General features: G+C 37.7%; 1 protein-coding gene across 5 annotated transcripts in view; it reads right to left on the bottom strand.

Moving 5' to 3' along the window:
* The window catches only part of PTGER3 (prostaglandin E receptor 3), a 211343-nt gene that overhangs the window by 83675 nt on the left and 105291 nt on the right, over nt 1-22377 (bottom strand). For 3 of the 5 annotated variants that reach the window (XM_054667303.2, XM_063800395.1, XM_054667313.2), the window contains one exon: nt 21198-21224. The exons of 1 other annotated variant lie outside the window; for it this stretch is intronic. In XM_054667303.2, the coding sequence (XP_054523278.1) occupies nt 21198-21224 (27 nt within the window). Of the gene's footprint in view, nt 1-18634; nt 20494-21197; nt 21225-22377 lie in introns of those variants that run through there. One more of the 5 variants, XM_003308148.6, reaches the window with a different exon arrangement.

Here is a 22377-nt window from a genome sequence, read left to right as displayed (position 1 = left end):
AGAGAAAATGAGGAAGATGAGAAAGCAAAAACCCCTGATAAAACCATCAGATCTTATGAGACTTATTCACTGCCAGGAGAGCAGTATGGGGGAAATTGCACCCATGATTTATATTATCTCCCACCTGGTCCCTCCCACAACACGTGGGAATTATGGGAGTACAAGTCAAGATGAGATTTGGGTGGGGACACAGAGCCAAACTATATCACCTCCCTCTTTCAACTATGCCCCCAATTCTCAGGGAAGCTTGCTGAATTCTACCCTTCCTCAAGATTTAGTTCAAATGTCTCCTCTGGAAAGACTTTCTAAATTTCCCTTCTGTACACATATACACATAGAGATACAAAAACATACACATGAACACACACATACACACAACTGTAGACTGAAGGCAGAGTCAGGGGTTCTCTCAGTAACTATACTAAATTATATCAGTATCATATGTTATATTTTAATATTATATCTATTGTGTTATAATTATTTAATTACATACCTGTCTCTTCTATAACTAGACCATGAGCTCCTAAAGGGCAAAGCTGTGTCTTCTCTGTATCTTACTTATTTGTATAAAGTAATACCTGGTATTTAGTAATGGCTTAATAATTGCTTGATTGAAGAGTGAATGATGTTACTATTCTTTAAGACTTATATCAGTTTCCCTTGCCTCTCTGAAGTCTTGCAGATTCATCTAAGACAGGAATAAACTCTGTCCTCTCTGAGTTCTCATAACACTTTATTTCTTGCTTGTGACTGACTGCTATCACTGAGTTTCCTAGATTTAATTCCATTTCCTCTACCCTATCATAAAAAGATCATACCTTCTTTTATTATCTTTTCCCTCAAAGTCACTGTGCTTTGTAAAAAGTAAGTTCTCCTTAATATTTGCTGATATCATTTAATATATTTCCCAAATATTTTCCCCAAATAAACATCATTAAACAATGCAAAGTTTTTATGCAGCACAGAGATGATCTCAGATTCATTTTTATTTGCCTAGGCTCAGCGCATAGGAGGTACCAAATAAACAGTTGCTGGGAACATGAAGGGAGAAAGTGACTACTTCAGAAGCAGAACACCCTTTTCTTTGTTCATCTGTTGGCAACAATTTGTCCTTTGGCAAACACTGGGAGTGAAAGCGGTTATAATCACCTAGTTTTAATAGCTAGAGTCACTCTATACTTTTTCTTCCAATGCCTAGCTATCCTTAGAAATAATGACTTTGGAAGGGGTGATGGAAGTTTTTTTTAACTCAGAAATTGGAGAAACATTAACTTTTTAATTTACTACCCTGTCCCCCAAATGGTGACAGTACTGCCAGGCATTGGAAATAGGTGAGGCAGACTCTTTTATGGAAATTAATTGAAAAGTTGAAGTATGCTCTAAGTGCTGAAGTAAGTATGCACATGGAAGAATAGGATGGCTCCTGTCCCTGAGAATAAAATCTTCAAATATCTCATTTTTCTCACAATTATAATAACAGCTCCATTTACTGGCAATGTATATATGCCAGCCTTGTGCTAATCTCTTCACAATATATTCTTATTTAATTATCTTGACAATATTGTAAACCAAAAATTAGAAAACTAAACTCATAATTACCTAGAAAAGGGAACAAATTAGAGCACACACTAAACTACCCACAAAGCAAAATAATCTCAACCAACAACTCCAACCAAGACTTTGACAAGTCACCCAACAACATTAGGCTACCGCATATTGTTCCTTTTTTTTCTTCACAGTCATGTGTCTCTGAGTATACACAGGAGTAATATGCATCATCACAAAGATGCCTCAGCATAAATAAAACACATGTCTCAAAGTGACTGGCTCCCTTTCAGGAATTCAGCTACTTCTGCTAAGGAAATTTAGTTTGGCAACACTAGCTTATTTTAATCTTCTATATCCTCTGACTCTGTAGTTTCTCATTAACTCTGTGCTTGGGAAACTCAGTTTCTCACTGCATAGTTTCCATATCAGTGAAAGTGGCCTGTCCATCACTAACATAGATTTAAAAATACTAAACTATAAATATGCTCATGGATCAACTGTGGGGAAAATTAGGATGTCTCCATTGATACATAAATACAGGCCACACACACAACATTACTTTCCAGAGATTTGCCTACCTCGATGTGAAGATATAAGTGAGTGTGATAGTTACATAAGATGATTTATCATTTCAATTATGAAAAGCATGCTTTCTAAAACACTGTCCAGATCACCTTCCCTGACAGAAGCAGCCATAACAACAGAAAAAATAAAATTTCCACGAAAAACAGTTGGCCAAGTTTATTACAAGACATAATGTCAGCCGTCGAAATGATTGCTTCCTCAAATTGACCTTGTTTAACCTAGCAGTTCTAAACTTTCCCTTTTGGCCCTTCAAGGTAAATGTTGATCACCAGCTCTAAACAGACCCATCTTGTACAAAGCATTGTTGAAGTTACATGTGGTTTATATTCTGGAGATAGAAAAAGAGAAATAAGTCCATAGTGAGCCCACCAAGATGCCTTGATCCTAAAGTCAAGTGCAAGAAAGTATCTACAGGATTTGAGGCAAAGAATCAAATCTGTGTTTGGGAAGAAGCACATTAAATTCAGAAATAATTCATAAGAGGTCATAGGAGCTATTTTCAGAAAGTTCTCATTGTCAATGACATCAGCAATGCTTTTTTCCTACACATTTATAATATACAAGAATCTAAATATTCTTTAACCTCCTCTAATTATCATCTAGTCAGTATTATTTAGACTAAGCAGAGGTATTTCTTCCTTCCTTCTGCCTACTCTTTCTTCTCAGTTTTTATTTATATGCATAAATAGCAATAAATATATCAATATACTATCTGGCATGTTTTAGCCATGAATAGAAGCTGAGGTTGTGCCTTATTGGGAGAGTCTACCTAAATTGCTCTGATTTTCAATATTCTGCATGACAACTCAGTATGTAAGTTCACATTCCTTTTTGCAATATTTTGGTTTGCTTTTATTGTTTATTTTTGCTTTTACTTAACAAATATTTTACAAATAATTGGGATACTTTGAAAATACTTCTATTGAGGCATTGTGTTGGTACTAAGGATACAAATATATATATATATATATATATGTTCTGCTTTCTGCCTTTTAGGCATTCAGAATGTGCATGCAAAGATATTCTCAGTGGTCTTGACAAGTACAGAGATCCATGGGATCAAAGATATTGGGATGGGTGGAGATTTCCAAGAAATTTGAAGGAGTCTTGGTAAAAGAGAGGACAGTAGAACTAGGTCTTAGATTTTACCAAGATGAAACGAATGGGAAGTAAGCTGGGAAAAGGGAATAGCAGGAAATTACAAAAATGCATGGTCTTTTCACAGGAAGGTAAAAAGTTCAGCATGGTTAGGACTAACGCTGTGAGAGCACCAAGTTTTTGGAGAATGGACCAATACGTAACAAGTTTCTAGAAGTATGAAAAACGTCTAGTATGAGAAAAGGACATCACAAAAATTCGTGTGAAATAATACAAAGTGGATCTCAGAACTCTAGATAATATGAGCTCTAAACTGTGTTTTCAAAGTGTGGTCCTTGGATCAGCATCATTAACATCTGTTGGGAACTTGCTTGAGTGCAAACCCTTGGGCTCCGGCCTAGGATGAGACCAAGCACTGTGTGCTTTGCCAAGCCCTCCAGGTGATTTTAGTGCACACTACAGCCATAGTTGCAGAGGTAGAAAGTGCACTTTCCAGGTATGAGTAATAGCACACACAAAAGTGTAGAGGCTGGTGTGAGAGTAGTAGTGGCATGCAGAGAGCAGGCACAGCAATGTTTTATTCATTAATTATTTCAGTTATTAATTCATCATTTAACGAAACAATTTCACTAACAAGTATAGAATGGGGATTTTAATCCTGTAGTACAATTCCAAAAAGTGTAAAGTCTGGATACTTTACATAGTGAAGAAAAAAAATGACTGTAAAGGGAAGATCAGACTGAGGATCTGACAGACATTTTAAATTGCAATAGCCTACAAAATGGAAGAGGCTTTGTATGTTCTTCAATTGGACAGCAGCATAAATAAAACAGGATTTTAGGAAGTTTGTGGTAAGACTATGTAACACAAGAGAACAAAGGTGGTTTAGACAAATTTTAGGTGTTCTTCACTGTAAATTCATACTTCTCTGTAGTGGAATCTGTATTATTTGGAAGGTATCAGGAAAGACCTCACTCCCCAAGTATATCTACTTTATCCTTAGCATAATGCTTAAAATTTCATTATTGCAGAGTCATTCTTTTGAGTTTTTTCATCAGTTTCCTAGGAAAGTAAATACTGTATCAATTAAAATCCAGTAAAGAAGGAAATTGACAACTGGCTGAAAGCAATATTTCAGTAGGAGGGGAAGAGAATGAAGGGACAAGAGCAGAAAAACAAAGCATCTAAAAGGGGAAGAAGTTCCTGCCCAAAATATATTTTTGCCAACTTGTACACTTGAATAGGGCTCCTTTGGCCCAAAACAAGGTTGGTGCCATTTAAAGACATGAGGAAATTAGGATCAGATCTAGAAATTTGTCTCAGAGTAAGATAGAGGGGAATGTTATGATTATAAGCATAGTGAATTTTGGGTGAGGGAGGGATAACAGGTGGAAATTACTTATGGCAGTTGAAAATTTGGGATGAAAATTGCTGTAAGCTGATGTAGTTTTTATTTTGTGTTGCCAAACATGTTTATAATCCAGTGTTTTTGTAAAGCATTTAACATTCCCAATAAACCATTTAATGGACATCATTTATTTGGTGGGCACTAGGTGTGGGGTTAAATTGAATATGATGTCCAGCCAGCTGTTGGATGTGCAGGTGGGAGGTCTGAACAGGACAGAGACTTGGGAATCATCAGCATGTGGACATGAATTTAAGCCACATAATCCATAAAGTACACTATGCAAAGTGGACCAAGATGAATCCCTGAGAAAATCAAAAGGAATAGTTAGGTGAAGAAGATCCTGAGAATTTGGAATTTGGATGTACTTGAAACTGCCTTTTAGGTATCATTAGTCCCAAGGAAACTTGTGAGTTAGTCATTTGAAGTGGTCACTCTCACATAGAAAATCTATTTATATAGTGCTGTGACTCTCTATATCCCTTTTAAAAACATACTGTTTCTTTATCATCTTACAACCATTTATTTAATGGTTAATTAAATATAAAACATGAAAATAAAATACCCTTTTAAAGAAATAAAAGTTAATCATTGTTTATTATGTTTATGCATCATCTGAAGCAATTGTCTCATTTTGCTTTTAAGCATATTTCACTTTTATTAAAAAAAAATAGAAAGGTGGTTTTATAGTTTGATTCCCACCAAATGGGTAAGAGTTAGTTCTTATTTAGAGTATTGGCCTTTATTTTGAGATGAAATATGACATTTTGGAGTCAAACTCAAATTCTATAACTGAAAGAATTTACAGTCCAAATTAAAAGATGTCTATTTTGAAATACTGTTTACACTCTCCTCTTTAAAGAACAGAGTGTGTGTTTTGGTGGGGGGTGGGAGGTGTCAATGTCAATTTTAGCAAAAGTCTTATTTTAAAAGCTTCATGCTATAGAAATAAAAATAGAAAATCAGAACTTAGACGAGCATCAGGAAGCTAATACATCAAATTCAGTGCCCAAGGGTCAATACCAAAACATCATACTTGAGCCTGAGTACCAGACTAGACAGGGAAAGTCAAATCACCATGGAGTTGTTCAGTACAATGAACTCAAATATAATTTGTAAGTTACCTTTACTAAAATTACAATGATTTATAAAATGTACTATAATGGTTCTCACTGAAAAAGAATTTAAATATTTTGGAAAATAATGATAATGCTGTGTCTTAAAAACAACATTTTCCATTTTTATTTCCTGAATTCATTAATATTATCTAAGAAATTTCAAATATTTTCAAACATCTGGTCTATTAGTCTGTTTTCAGGCTGCCGATAAAGACATACCTGAGACTGGGAAGAAAAGGTGGTCTAACTGGACTACGGTGGCACATGGCTGGGGAGGCTTCAGAATCATGGCAGGAGGTGAAAGGCACTTCTTACATGGTGGCAGCAAGAGAAAAATGAGGGAGAAACAAAAGTGGAAACCCCTGATAAACCCATCAGATCTCATGAGATTTATTCACTATCACAAGAATAGCTCAGGAAAGACCAGCCCCCATGATTCAATTATCTCACATTAGGCTCCTTCCACAACAGGTGGGAATTCTGGGAGATACAAGTCTAGATTTGGGTAGGGACATGGCCAAACCATATGGAAAATTCCACGCAGGCCCCTCCAAATCTCATGTTCTCACGTTTCAAAACCAGTCATGCCTTCCCAACTGTCCCCCAAAGTCTTCACTCATTTCAGCATTAACCCAAAAGTCCACAATTGAAAGTCTCATCTGAGACAAGACAAATCCCTTCCCCCTGTGAGCCTGTAAAACCAAAGGCAACTAGTTACTTCCTAGATACAATAGGGGTACAAGTATTAGATAAATACAGCCATTCCAATTGGGAGAAATTGGCCAAAACAAAGGAGTTTCGGGAACCGTGCAAGTCCAAAATCCAGTGGGGCAGTCACATTTTAAAGCTCCAAAATGATCTCCTTTGTCTCCATGTCCCACATCCAGGTCAGGCTGACGCAAGAGGTAAGTTCCCATGGTCTTGGGCAGCTCCACTTCTGTGGCTTTACAGGGTACAGCCTCCCTCCCAGCTGCTTTCATGAGCTAGTGTTGAGTGTCTGCAGCTTTTCCAGGACCATGGTGCAAGCTGTCAGTGGATCTACAGTTCTGGGGTCTGGAGGAAGGTGGCCCTCTTCTTACAGCTCCACTAGGCAGTGCCCCAGTAGGGGCCCTGTGTGGGGGCTCTGACCCCACATTTCCCTTCTGCACTTCCCTAGTAGAGGTTCTCCATCAGGGCTCCGCCCCTGCAGCAAACTTTTGCCTGGGCATCCAGGGATTTCTGTACATCCTCTGAAATCTAGGTGGAGGTTCCCAAACCTCAATTCTTGCCTTCTGTGCACCCACAGGCTCAACACCACATGGAAGCTGCCAAGGCTTAGGGCTTCCACCCTCTGAAGCCACAGACTGAGCTGTACATTGGCCCCTTTTATCCATAGCTGGAGTGGCTGGGACACAGGACACCAAGTCCCTAGGCTGCACACAACACAGGGACTGTGGGCCCGGCTGATGAAATCAGTTTCCTCCTGGGCCTCTGGGCCTGTGATAGGAGGGGCTGCCATGAAGATCTCTCACATAGCCTGGAGACATTTTCTCCATTGTCTCGGGGATTAACATTCGGCTCCTTGCTACTTATGCAAATTTCTCTAGCTGGCTTGAATTTCTCTCCAGAAAACGGATTTTTCTTTTCTATCACATAGTCAGGCTGCAAATTTTCCAAACTTTTAAGCTCTGTTTCTCTTATATAACTGAATGGCTTTTAACAGTATCCAAGTCACCCCTTGAATGCTTTGATGCTTAGAAATTTCTTCTGCCAGATACCCTAAGTCACCTTTCTCAAGTTCAAAGTTTCACAAATCCCTAGGGCGGGGCAAAATGCCACTAGTTTCTTTGCTAAAACATAACAAGAGTCACCTTTACTCCATTTCCCAACAACTTCCTCACCTCCACCTGAGACCACCTCAGCCTGGACCTTATTTTCCATATTGCTATCAGCATTTGGGGCAAAGCCATCCAACAAGTCTCTAGGAAGTTCCAAACTTTCCCACATTTTTCTGACTTCTTCTGAGTCCTCCAAACTGTTCCAATCTCCACCTGTTACCTAGTTCCAAAGTTGCTTCCACATTTTCAAGTATCTTTTCAGAAATGCCCCACTCTACTGGTACCACTTTACTGTATTAGTCTGTTTTTATGCTGCTGATAAAGACATACCCGAGACTGGGAAGAAAAAGAGGCTTAATTTGACTTACAGTTCCACATGGCTGGGGAGGCCTTGGAATCATGGCAGGAGGTGGAAGACACTTCTTACATGGTGGCAGGAAGAGAAAAATGAGGAAGAAGCAAAAGCAGAAGCCACTGATAAACCCATCAGATCTTGTGAGACTTTTTTACCATCATGAGAATAGCACAGGAAAAACTTGCCCCATGATTCAATTACCTCCCCCTGGGTCCCTCCCACAACACGTGGGAATTCTGGGAGATACAATTCAAGTTGATATTTGAGTGGGGACACAGACAAACCATATCACCTGGGTATTACTTAGTTGTTTGTCATTTTCTTAACAGTCATGTTATAGGATCTTGCATTTGGGTCTTAGATTCATGTTTCTAACTCATGGTCACATGATCATCTTTAATTTAGTAGTAACTATCTTGAGCCTATCCTACAAAATCAGCAGGGTAACAAAAATGTAAAGATAAATGATTCAGCATTTCCAGAAGGGAGCGAGTTATTTGCCAGCAAGATAGATGGAAGAATAAAATTGGTTGCTTCTTGTTTTTTCAATATACTTGATAGATACTTGCAAGAGCATAGGGTTATTAATTAAATGTCTACTTCAATGACAGTGCATATCTAATGCAATACTCATATATAAAGAGTTGTCAAGTCTAAAAACTCCTCTAACTTGTAATGATTTTCTGTTTTATGAATATCTTTCTATAGAATTTGAATCTCTGAATTTTAAGGGGAAATTTTTGTGTTTTTTACCATTGAATACTTGTAAAATGGCTAAACCACTGCTTTCATAATTTGGTAGTATCTAAACTCTTCTGTTTTGCCTAAGACCTTTTTTGTTTGGGCATAAAATGAAAATTGGAAATCACCATTCTTATGTCATTATATAAATCTATGATTACTATAGTTGACCTCATCTCCATGTGATTCCAATTACATTTTGTCACTATTATAATAACCATGAAGCGTATTTTTTCAGCCCCTGAAAATATGTCTTATATGTATGACTTACTGGCACCTCTGCTTTGATATTCCACAGATATCTCAAACCTCAGTATGTTTTTAACTGAGCCTTTCCCAAGCCCTCTCCTCCACATTTAATGTTACCAAAATCTCATCATTCATCCAAGCCAGGAATTAAGAGTTACTAGAATTTTCCTCTTCTTCCCTTCTCAAAAGAAATCAGTCAGGAGTCATGATGATTCTATTTCTAAAATATCACTGGAATCTGTTTTGTCTTCTCCAATCCTACTAGCACTGCCTTAATTCAGAATCACTTGCCAGAATTACTGAAATAGCTTCCTCAATATTATATCTGTGCTTCTGACATTGCCTCACAAATTCTTTCTTTATAATGCTACTAGCATTACATTTTAAAATTAAAATTTAATCACGACCGTCCTCCTTAAAAATCCTCAAATTTATAAGAACCCAAACTCCTTACTATGACTTACAAGACTGTGATGACGACAGCTCCTATGTACAAAATGCCTGTCTTTTCATAATAATAGAATTACAGCTGGGAAGGGGTTATCCAGCAAACCCCCTTATGTTACAATCCCCATAACCCAGCAACCAGGAGAGGTCATGTGAATAGTTCTCAGCAATGGCAGGACAGCAGGAGTGAAGTGTGCCACTTACTGGTTCAGACCTTAAAGTGAAAGTCTTGGGCACAGCCACCCAGGCATGATCACACAGATGAGAGCCTTGAGATGAATGGAGTCTGATCCAGGAATCACTTTGTGGAAGAGAGTTGCTGGTGGACCTGTAGCACCAACCCTGAACTATTCCTTGAAGGAGAAATAAACTTGTGTTGTGTTTGTGCTATTATATCTTGAGGCATTTTTTAACCATAATTTAGCCCATCTCAGTACAAAACCTTTTATAATTCAATCCTTAATTACCTTTCCAACTTCATGTTTTACCAATTTTCAATTCCTCATTTGCATCCTAAGCTCCAGCATTACCAGACTATTTAAAATTCCATAGATAAGCAATGCTCACTCTTGCATTTATACCTTTGTTCCTGCTGTTCTATCCACAGGGTTATACCCTCTTCTTTAAGACTGGGTCAAGCAACACTACTCTCAAAAATTTCTCTTGTTTTGGGTGGATTGTGCACAGCGCCCTCACCCCACCATTTGTGTGTTGAAGGCCTAACTCTCAGTATCATAGAATGTGACTGTACTTGCAGACAGGGCCTTTAAATAAGTAATTAGGTTAAATTAGGTCTTCAGGGTGGGCCTTAATCCAATTTGACTGGTATCCTTATAAGAAAAGGAAAGTTGAACATGCAGAGAGAGACAAGGGATGTGCAGGCACAGGACACAAAGAGAAGGTGTTCACCTGCAAGCCAAAAAGAAAAGCCACAAACAAAACTAAACCTGCCAACATGTTGATTTTAGACTTTTCACCTCCAAGACTGTGGGAATATACATTTCGATTAAGTCACCCAGTCTGTGGGTATTTTGTTACGGCAGCCCTAGTAAACTAATATACCCCTTGAAGCAGGATGTTTTCTTCTCTGAAATGTCATAGCATCCTGAGCATACCCCATTTATCAAATATCTTTGCTATTTTTCAATCAGTGATTTACTTGTCTGTTTCCTCAACTAGTCTGTCAGTCTTTCAGGGAAAGTGACTCTGTCTACAAATCTGCTGCCTTAACTCCTGACAATATGTTTGGAAATTCATAAGAAATGGATAAATGTTCATTAGAATGGATTAATTTCTTCTCCACAACTTGCAACTTACCAGCAAGCAAATAATCAAGTAGTTTGAGTTTTTATTTGTTGTCTACTTTCTTTACATATATGGCCAGGGTGACAATCATGTAGCCTGATTTTGATACACGATTTCATCATTGGAGATTGACTTGCCATTTTTCATATTGTTTCGTGGACATTTTTAAAGGTATAGTTTCTATACCTTTGCAGATTTACTAAAGTCCAGAAGATAAAGATGAATTTTATAGCAGGAACAAGATCTTCTGTCAGTAAGGTTGGTTGTGATGTTGCAGTGGACCACTGTTGCTATTTTGTCAACATTACAATAGCCTTCTTTTTCCAACAATTACCCTCAAACCAAGCAGTTGGTTTAACCCAGTCTCTATGTCATACTTGGTTGGACAAGAGTGGTCACTAGATACAAGTTTAACTAGTAATATTTTTTTCCACAAATTTTGAATTGAGAGTGAGGGAAACTAGTTTTGATCTCTTCTGAGTGGCTGAAACTGAGAATTGTTGGGTAATCATGTGCATTGAGATGGAGAGATATTTGAATGAAGACAAAGACATATCCTAAATACAGATGTGAAAAGGGAGAGAGAGGGAGAAAGAGAGAGAGAGAGAGAGAGAGAGACAGCAGTAATACCAGTTAATTTTCATTTTCTCATTTCGGTTCCTTATGAGGCCTATGGCACTCCTTGCTCTTGGGTTCCATGACATTTTTATATCAAATTTCATTTGGTTTAATCTGGAATGAATTTCTGTCATTTGCAATAAAAAAGAGTACTTACTTAAATCAATTAGATAGTATAGTTGACATATGTAATTTTTAAATTAGTATAGTTGACATATGTAATTTTTAATCACTCAAGTCATTCTTCCTTGATGCTAGTAATAATTATTCAATCATCTTTTTTGGAGCCACTTTCCTCTATTCTAGTCTATAAAGTTCATTAGGGTCAAGCCTAGTGCAAGGTAATTAGCTCAAGAAGGGACATAGAGATATATGACCTAAACTAGCTCAATAACTCTATCAGCAATATTTGCTAGAACTTCTGAGAAATTGTGAGAAGTCAAAGCAATTTTTTTCCCACTGAAATTTCTCAAATAGTAAAGACAACAGCTTGAATCTCCTGGTTGCCATGTTACCACCATGAAAAGAGTACCTTTGAGAATGAAACCAGTATAGAAGAAGTCAGGGCAAAAGACAGAAAAACCCAGATTCTTCGCACATCATTTAAGCACCAAGGTCCATGCATTTCTGAGGTCCTAGACTTTTCAGTTATTCCATCAATAAATGTCATTTTTTAAATCTGAATTTTGGTGTTGTTTGAAACAAAAAAGTCCAGATAAACATGGATAGCATATCTTTATATGTCTTTGAGCTGGTGAAGTTTTATTATGTATACCTAACACCAAATTGAATGCCTAACCCTGTATCTGAAATAAGTGGATGCTCAAGAACTTTCTGCTGAGACTGAATGAAGATGAAAAATGCTACATATTGTGCCATTTGTGGATATGTCTTTTTATAGCCTTACCTCTTCATCAGAAGTACTAAATCTGTGCTCTATAATCAGTGGATTTTCATCAGAGAAATTAGGTAAAAAGGGTTTTGAGTCCTTGTCACCAGAGCCAATCAGAATATTTGCCTCCCAAAGGCCAAATCATAAGTAGATTTTCCCTCTTCATTGTAGTATCTCCATTCTAAAGAGAACTTCTCATCCGTACCAGTGCAGTAGCCTCCTGAGAGGTCTCCAAGTCTCCAGATTGTTTCTACTCTAATCTGTTGGGGAGCTTAAATAACTTGATTAAAGTCCTATAGTTAGCTAGTGGCTGAGGAACTATTCGAACCCACAGGGGCTTGATTGACTTCAAAATCTTTGCTTAATTTCCCTACTATTATACATATTGCATCACTTCATGATATAATTCTTATATTTTCTGAGTTGAAAAACAAACTAAACATGGCCTCTTCAAACTTGGAGAGACTAGTAACAGTGAGACAAAAGCTGATCCAAGAAAATGCACCAAAACACACCCGTGTTGTTCTTACAGCTTTGCAGTTTTGTGAAAAGGAACACAGGAGATTTTGCTCTCATTTAGAACTGTCATTCATGGCTTTTGCTTGAAAATACCTGCTTTCAAATTCACACTGTGTCTCTGTCTACCAAGCGTATGTCTATGCATATGAAATCCAGAGAAAGTAACTCTGCTAGACTGAACTGGGATGCATTCCAAGGACTCGGAGTCATGGGATAACAGATCTTATACAACCTAATAGGACTTGATTTGGCACAGGTAAAGTTTTTTTTATGAAAATTTACTTTCTCATATATTGGTGAGACTGAACAGATCTAGCTATATATTGCTTAAATTTGCTTCATGTCAAGTTAAGAAGAAAACACTCATAAAGCAGCCATTCCTTCTTAACAGAGAAAAGCTGTTTTTATCTTTTGAAATACTAGTTTAAGGAAGTGCATCAATAAAACCTTTAACTTTTTAAAAAATCTCATTTTATGATGTAAATTGAAAGCATATTTCTTATTTTGGAGAAGGCATTACTGATGTGCATAAACTCAATAGGGTTCTTCATACTCTAACCTAACATTTTTGCCTAGGGCTCATTTTTGTGATTTCCTCAGAAACCAGAGAATGCAAAATAGTATTGAAGTAAGATGGAGGTGGATTTGGTATTGCAAAGTTAAATATTTTAAGTGCACAGCTAACATTGGAAAGGGCCTTATGCAAAGGAGATTCTGAAATTACTTTTAGTAATTTCATGACTTCCATCGAAACGGTAGCCAATATAGGATGAGACAGAAAATAAGAGGACTCTTGGGATTGTGTTGATATCTGCTTTCCCTAGTCCCCTCAGAGGTGAAGTCCCTGAGGTCCCTCACTTGCAGAGTCAGATATCTCTGGATTTAAGTCCCAGCCCCACCACATATCACTTTTATGAATTTACCCAAGTTACTTAGTTTTCTCCTTTATTTATCATACATTTGCCTAACAATTTCCTGAGCCAGGCCCCATTTGAAGCCTTTATACTCTTGGAAAGCTGAAAACTTGAGCACTATCTCACTCCCAGTTTACAAATGAAGTGGGTCACAGGCAGAGTTAAGCAAATTTCCCCAAATAGATGATAACAGAATTGGTAAGAACCAGAAGACAGACCCAGGAAACTTGGTTCTACAGTGCATGCTCTTTACCACTACTTAACCTGCCATGTTAAACTATGGCAAGTAATAAAACAATCTTGCTTCTTTCTGCTGTGGTGAGGTTTCATTGAGATACTCTGCATAAAACATCTTACACAATTTAACAGGCAGGCATATAGTAAGCCAGTCTGCAGAGTCTGGAATTAGTCCGTTGCTGTAAAGCTGGTGTATCTGGTAGGTCCTGGGTGTTCATGGACCCACCACACCAAAATGATCTCCAATAGTCCACTCAACTGGCACAGTTTGCCTACCGGAACTTCTGCTATAGGTTTTCTATTTGACACTTCTATTTCCAATTGGACTGTGGCCCAGAACTAACCTTCAGTTCATTTGGCTGGGGTCCTGACCATTTGTGTTCCAGGAATCAGATATGCATGCTCACAGGTCTTATGTTCCTGGTTCTGCTATACTTTATTTTCACTGGTTGATTTGCCCCTGCTTGTCCTTGAGCAGACTTATATAATTCCAGGTGCAGTAACTACGTAAGTAGGTTTTCAGTGACCTGGGATAGCACGGTACATTAGAAAAGGAATAAACTCAAGAGTTCCAGGACTAGGTTTGTATCTCAGCCTCAGCACTGTGTTCTTGGGGAAGTTAATGATCTGCTCTATGCCTTAGTTTTCCTCATCAGTAAAAATAGGAATAAAAATTCTTACTCTCAGGGTCATTGTTAAAATTAAACATGGTAACTTCTGTGGATATATCTAACACCATGCTTAAGCTAAAGTAGGTGATACAGTTTGGCTGTGTCCCCACCCAAATTTCAACTTGAATTGTATCTCCCAGAATTCCCACATGTTGTGGGAGGGACCCAGTGGGAGGTAAATGAATCATGGGGGCCGGTCTTTCCCATGCTAGTCTCATGATAGTGAATAAGCCTCACAAGATATGATGGGTTTATCAGGGGTTTCTGCTTTTGCTTCCTCCTCATCTTCTCTTGCTACCACCATGTAAGAAGTGCCTTTCAGCTCCCACCATAATTCTGACATCTCCTCAGCCATGTGGAACTGTAAGTCCAATTAAACCTCTTTTTCTTCTCAGTCTTGATTGGGTATGTCTTTTTCAGCAGTGTAAAAATGGACTAATACAGTAGGTGTGCAACAACTTTTTCTTTCTTTCTTTTTCTGAAAGTAAAGGAGAACTCCATATGTCTGGAAAAATAATTCGAATTAACCTTCACATCGGACAATGCACAAACCCAGGCTTTCCCACTACTGTAGATTTGGGTTGCTGAGTTTCAGGTTACATTGCTGAGACATTAATGCTGTTGGGGTCTGAATTTCTTGAATCATTGTTGAGTACTGGTGACTAAAATAAACAATGTGATATGGTTTAGAAACTTTGTTACGTTCTATACACTTGTTTATCTACGTGTACATGTTCTAAAAATGTTTACATATATGTGCTATGGTTTGTTCTGTTTTGATAGGATGAATGGGTGTTTGTGGCTGGGAATCCTAAGAAACAAAATGTAAAAAAATAAATTATTTGTAGTAATCGAAACATAATTAAGTGCTAGAGAGCACAGTCATGGACTTCATCATGGCTTTTAGCATAGTAAGTGTGATGAAATGGTAGAGGTTTCCTGTAATGCCTTAGAAAAAGCCTGTATCACACTTCACTGCATAGGGACAGTAACTGCTATCATATAAAACCAATGCTCTGCAAAACTAGACATGAGCCTTTGAGATTTATACATTGCCACTGATATGCTTTGGCTGTATCCCCACCCAAATCTCCGCTTGAATTATACATGGTAGGGACCCAGTGGGAGGTAATTGAATCATGGGGGTGGTTACCTCCATGCTGGTCTTGTGATAGTGAGTGAGGTCTCATGAGATCTGATGGTTTTATAACGGACTTTTCCCCACCCCGCTTTGCTCTACAATTCTCCTTCCTGCTGCCATGTGAATAAGGATGTGTTTGCTTCCCCTTCCACCATTAACTGTAAGTTTCCTGAGGCTTCCCCAGCTCTGTGGAACTGTGAGTCAATTAAACCTCTTTCCTTTATAATTTACCCAGTCTCAAGAAGATCTTTACAGCAGGCTGTGAACTAACTAATACAGTCACTAATTTGAAAATGGCTGCATACCAATTTGCAGTCATAATGGAAGGGGAGAGGCATAATCTAATCACTGAGACTTGAGTCTCACGTGCATAATAACTCCATATGCCATTAGTTTAGCAAGTGTGTTTGATTTCATGTACTTTGTTACTTGTACAAGATTTTTTTTAATTATACAGAAACAGATAAGCAGGTTTCACTGAAGCAGATTTTGCAATAACTGAAAAGAAAAATGACAAGAGTCATTTCATCTGAATTGTGAAATGCTGCCTTACAGGAAGGACCACAGCCTATCTGCAGAAGCCTGTCTGCATTGCTTCTGCCAACCCTACTCTCTCTGTGGATGAGTCTCTTCCACAAATGTTCCCTTTAGACAGATGTCATAAAGAAAAAGAAAGGACGAATTAGAGCACGCTTCTCAAAAGTTCTGGCTAGTATTAAAATATTTTCTTTGAGTTAAATATTGGACTGGATTCAAATAGAGTTTTCATTTTATTCACAGAGCTCCTCCATTCTTTCCTCCATTGTCTCTTCAGGCGTGGGGTAAAGGAGTGTTGGGAAAAGTTTATGCGGCGGAAGGGAGTTACATACACAAACACACATCTACGGATAAATATACGAAAGATTTGTTTCTTATAAAACAATAGGAACAATCTAAGTTTCTGAGGTTAATGGCTCCTCCCTTAAGAAGTTTAGTATTTCATAATTTTCTGTGTACAAAATGCAGTTTCACATTGCCTGTGCCCTAAATTGCTTTCTGATGTTGAATGATAGAAATCATCAAGCGACATTAAATTAATTCCACATCTCTAAGTTGTCCAAAGGGATTAAGCTCCTCCTCTTAAAGTGTCCCATAGCACCAGAGAATACTTGAGACACTGAACAGGAAAGGAAGAATATTCTAGACAGAAGGAGTAGCAGGTTTAGACTTGGAGTCAAGAAATGTAAAATAGTTCAAAAGAGTACAGTTCAAGGGAAAGAGAAATAATGAAGTTAGACAAATGGTAAAGGTCATGATGGATTTTGTAAGCCTTGTGAAAGAGTTTGGAAAGCAATGAAATGCATCATTAACTACAAAGAAAAAAACATCAAGGACATTTTTACTGAGACTTAACTTGCCAAATGATTTTATGGACATTGAGGCATTCTAGTTTGTGTTGCTCAGATATTTTATCTACCTAGAGAGATACTGACGCTGGCACAGGTAGGTGAAGGTCTAGATATTCCAGGGTAGCACTGTTCAATACAACTTTCTATCCTGTCCAATATGATTACCAGTAGTTACATGTGGCTACCAAGAACTTGAAATGTAGCTAGCATAATGGTAATTTAATGTAAGGCAGTGGATAGTGGAGGAAAATAGAGAGAGGCTTGCTGGGGATTAGATGCTGGGAATATGGGCAGAACTCCAAAAGCACCTCTGCAAATCCAGATCAACATTAAGAATATGGCAAAGTTCAGTTAATGTGGGACATAACAAATCTAAAGAGTAAATGTGTCAAAGTCCAGAGGCAAATTCCCAGCACGTACTGGCAGGAGTTAAGGAGTGAAGGAAGACATGAAGAAGGGTCAGGAAAATTTTAACTTGATTTGTTAGAGTTATTTCAGAAGGTACAGAGTGTGAGCTCCATGGATTAACCTTCAGTGGTCTTAAATGAGAAACAGATTGAAGTAAACAACCTATTGCATATGGAGGGATTAACCAACCAAGAGGAAAACAAAGTTAAGGACATCCTGAGTGCCTTACTCCTTGCGCATCTAGAACAATCAGCTGTCTAATAGTTAATATTTTCTACCTCAAACTCAAAGCCATTTATAAATAAATTTTTGCCAGAACTATGAAAGATTCTTTTAAAATAAACAGACTCTAAAATAATTCAGGCAACTGATTACAAAGAATGGAGGCATTCCAGTAGGACTAATTCCTTCACCTCACTGGGTCACAAGTTCCTCATAAGTAAATGACAGGGTGGGTTTGCTCACCTTTCACAGGAAAAAGGAGCAAGCATATTGGCAATCCACTACTTTCAAACAAAATCAGACTAAAAACATATAAGAAAGTCAAATATGCAAGAGATAATGTACTTTAGAGTGGGGATTCTGTTCTACAGAGAGCTAAAACTGATTTAAATTTCATAAATATGCCTCTCCTTTTAGATATAATACCCAATAAATTCTAGCATTTCATGCTATTCTTCTTCTTCTTCTTTTCATTTTTTTTTTAGACGAAGTCTTGCTCTGTCGCCCAGGATGATCTTGGCTCACTGCAACCTCCACCTTCCAGGTTCAAGCGATTCTCTCACCTCAGCCTCCTGAGTAGCTGAGACTACAGGAGCCCACCACCACGCCTGGCTAATTTTCATTTTTGTTGTTGTTGTTGTTATTTTGTAGAGATGGGGTTTCACCATGTTGACCAGGCTGGCCTAAAACCCCTGATCTCAAGTAATCTGCCTGCCTCAGCCTCCAAAGTGCTGGAATTACAGGCGTAAGCCACTGTGCCAGGCCCATTTCATGCTATTCTTTAAATTTGCTTCCTTTGTAAATGAAGACACTATTAATCAGTTTAATTTTAATGTGTCCAATAGAAACTAAATGCTAACTATCGATTGCATGCTTAATTACTTTTACCTTTGTCTTAACTCTACTGTTCCTTACCTAACTTTTTATAACTACTTTCTGCATTTTTGCATCTTCATTTTCCACCCATTTTTGAATAATAAAAGAAAATAACAATAAAGTATTAAAATTATTTTTAACACCATTGTTCAAGAAAACTTAGAGATACTGTATAACTTATAGAAAGAAATCATAAGAAACAAACACTTGTTTGCTGATTACAAACCTCTAAATTTGGTGTAGGAAAGGTCATGTAAGAGTTTCAGTGCATAATTCACAAAAACACAGATGTATTAAAAGAGCAATGTATCAAAGTCAGGAGCAATTTCTTCTGTTCCCTGTATTTCAATATCTTTGCCTTTTAGTTTGGATTTCTAGGATATTTGCATATGATGGGGAAACATGCTAGTATAACTTCAGCAGGGAAATATACGGAGTAGAAGAGGGAGATTGATTGGGCAGCACTGGTAAAGAAAAGGAAAAGAATAACAATATTAACTGAGCACTACCCAGGTACCTAAAGATGCACTTAATTAACTCACATATTCCTCACAGCAATTCCTTCACTCTTTACACTAATATTTCCTTAGCACCTCCAATGTGCCAGGCACTGTGCTTGGTAGATTCAAGGACAGACAAGATAAAGCCTGTCTCTGCCCTTGGGAAACTCATATTCTAATATAGAAAACAAAAAGGTAGACAGACAAACAGAAACAAATTACTAAATAGGACAGGCACCATGAAGGAAACAAATGAGCTGAGATAGTACATAATAGAGAAATCTACTGTAGATAGGAATATCAAGAAAAAATGCTTCGAGAAAGTACTTAAGCTGTTAACCAAAGGAAGAAACAGAGCTGTAGCATGCAGGAGGTAGGGAAAAGAGTGGGATAGCATGTGCAAAGAACCTGGGGCAGGAAAGATCCTTATGTCTGCTGAGTAATGAGTGGGCTGGTGGGCGCAAGAGGAGAAGTATTAGGAGCAGGTGTGGCGGTCTAGCTGAGAAATTAGTTTTGCCTGAATTTGGAGTTTTAGAGATGGAGAGAAGTGAATAGTAGAAGATATATTTTGAAGGTAGAGTCAACAGTACTTGCCACATTTACTTATTAATATTCTCACATAACAGATGAGAAATGGCCTGAAAGATTCAGAATTAATTAAAGTTCTTGTAGTAAGTAACTTCATGATGGGGTTATGAACCCTGCCTTCCTTAAAGCCCCTTCTACTACATCACACTTCCTAGCTTTGTTAATTCAAGGTTAATGTAGGTTTTATAGAGTCCTAAAAGTGGAAGTTTTTTGCCAGTCTAATGATGTTGAATTAGAATGTGTTTTAATAACCTGAACAAATAACAGATTTTCCATTCACAAACCCATAACCTTATGTCACTGAGGAGGGCATCAAATTCTACAAACACCCTTTACATATTTCTTCTGGACCAAATGTTAAAATACTCTTGCATTTCTTCCAGAGATGCACTGCATTACCAGCATGCATATGAAAAATTTTCTGTTGACTAAAGCAGCAGTCTTGGCAATTCTGAACCATGTGCTATTCTTACTATAAGTCTAAATTGGGTAGTTCGAGTGACCAACCAGTTTGTTCAGCTTTGCTAAAAATATGCTCATGTTTGCCCAAATGACCTGGCTTGCTGGTAATCTCCCACTTTTCCGAGTCAATCAACACATGGAAAGTGCTCAAAATAAGCAGGGATTAGAGTCACAAACTCAGCTGGAGGAGCTTGCTTTTTTAAAACACAGCACTCCTGTAGTTATTTTCTTCATTGTTATTCTGTCTTTACTGTTGAGATTCTGGTGTACACATTAATGCTGCTCACGAGTACCTCCATTTCTTCTCTGTTCAGCACACAATAGGTTTGTACTTGCCCACAATGTGCAGTTGCCCTCTGTATCTGAGGGTTCTGCAAACTGCAGATTAACTAACCACAGATCAAAATATTGAGAAAAGAAAATAATAAAAAATAACAATATGACAATAAAAATAATACAAATAAAAAGGTGATACAGTATAATCACTATTTATACAACATTTACATTGTATTAGGCATTATAAGTAATCCAGAGATTATTTAAAATGTGCAGGAGGATGTGCATAGGTTATATGCAAATACTACTCTAATTTATATAAGGGATTTGAGCATCCTGGGATTTTGGTAGGGGGAAGGTGGTCATGTAACTTATTCCCTAGTGGATACCAAGGAACAACCATACTTCTTTAGGTTGGCGTCACATACTTGGTCTGGCAGTATTTAAGAGCTGCCATACAATTCTTCCCTTCTGTGTGCAGTGGAGTCTAGTGATGCTTGAAGCCTCCAATAGCCTAAGTCTCTGATGAGGACAATGTGCTGCCAAGTCCCCACAGCTGATCCCCAACAGACATGTTATATGGGGGCAAAGACCTTTTTTCATTTTTAAATGCTAAGACTTGGGGATTTGTTGTTGTTGTTGCTGCTGCTACTATATATCCTAATCTTTGTGACTGGGATAGGTTCCTTCACATTCTTGATAGGAAGGAAAACACGAACTTTCAATTTAAGGAAATATGACAAACAGTACAGTTGGCAGAAAGTGAAGAGGTTTGGATTCAAATGCAACTAGTTTTAATACTATCTTTGCAACTTACTTGCTCTCTGAGTCTTCTTTTTCTCATCTGAAAAAGAGTGATAACAGTATAAGTTTGCTATAATTTAATACACAAAGTTCCTAGAAGGATGCTAAACCACAGATGATGTTCAATGAAAATAGCTATTTCTGTGAGGGGTAATGGTAAATAGACTAAAAGTGTAGCAAAAGATAAACAACATAGGCATGGCTGAATCTGAAGAGACTATAGAAATGGGGAACACTATCATTCATCCCCTCGGTTCTGCCTACCAAGCATCTCCTAGTCATAGGCATGCCTTTCTGTCTCTTCTGTGTTCAACTCATGCTTTCCCTGTCCCGTTCCCACTCCTCTGTCACACGCTGCTCCCAGGAAAGTATATAGAAATCACTCACTAAGATAGCTGCATTTTAACAGGAATTAAGTTAAAGGGCTAAAGCTCCAACTTAGTATTTTAGGCCTTAGGTGGAAAAGGGCAGTGGATATCTCTCACCTGAACCCAGACTGGCCAAGAGGATCCATCTAGCTTAATTATGTCCACTTTTTGGGTCCACTAACCTAGGAAGGTCTATTGGACCAGTCTTTATAAAAGACTTTTATGAGGCTTCATTTTGTGAAGCTGTCCAGATCTGCTGGAAAGACTACCATTATAGTTTGGCAGGATCTTCTGTGGGGTCAGGAGTGGGGACTGGCAGTACTAGTGCTGTATGTCGACATTACTCTTAAAAATGTTCAGACAGTCTTAACATAGTCTCCTCATATTAATCCTCACAGCAATCCTGCAAATGGGCATTAAGATCTTTGTCATAGATGATGGAACTGAAGCTTAAAGCTTTTAAATCATTTACCCAAATTCACGTATATGATAGGTGGAAGAGTCTATATTCCAAAACCAGTACCTCTGATTTCAGGTTTAATATCCTTTTTTCCCCTTTCACTATTACAGTTTTCTCTGTGTGAGAAAGTAAATTCAATAGTGTCTCTTGATGGCATTTTGCTATCATGTAATACAAATATTTCTTTTTTGTTGTTACATAGTTGGGAATTTGAAATTCTGTTTTCTACATTCAACACTAAAAGGAAGAAAAAACACATGACTGTTAAAAAAAAGAAACTACAAATATACTATTGAAAATGAAATTAAAGTAAGGTATTCTATATTGTCATGTTTTCTGGCTAAAATAATACCCACAATTTCAGA

The sequence above is a fragment of the Pan troglodytes genome, chromosome 1 (genome assembly GCF_028858775.2).
Source record: "Pan troglodytes isolate AG18354 chromosome 1, NHGRI_mPanTro3-v2.0_pri, whole genome shotgun sequence".
Taxonomy (NCBI): Eukaryota; Metazoa; Chordata; class Mammalia; order Primates; family Hominidae; genus Pan; species Pan troglodytes.
This window is presented reverse-complemented; position numbering and strand designations above follow the sequence as displayed.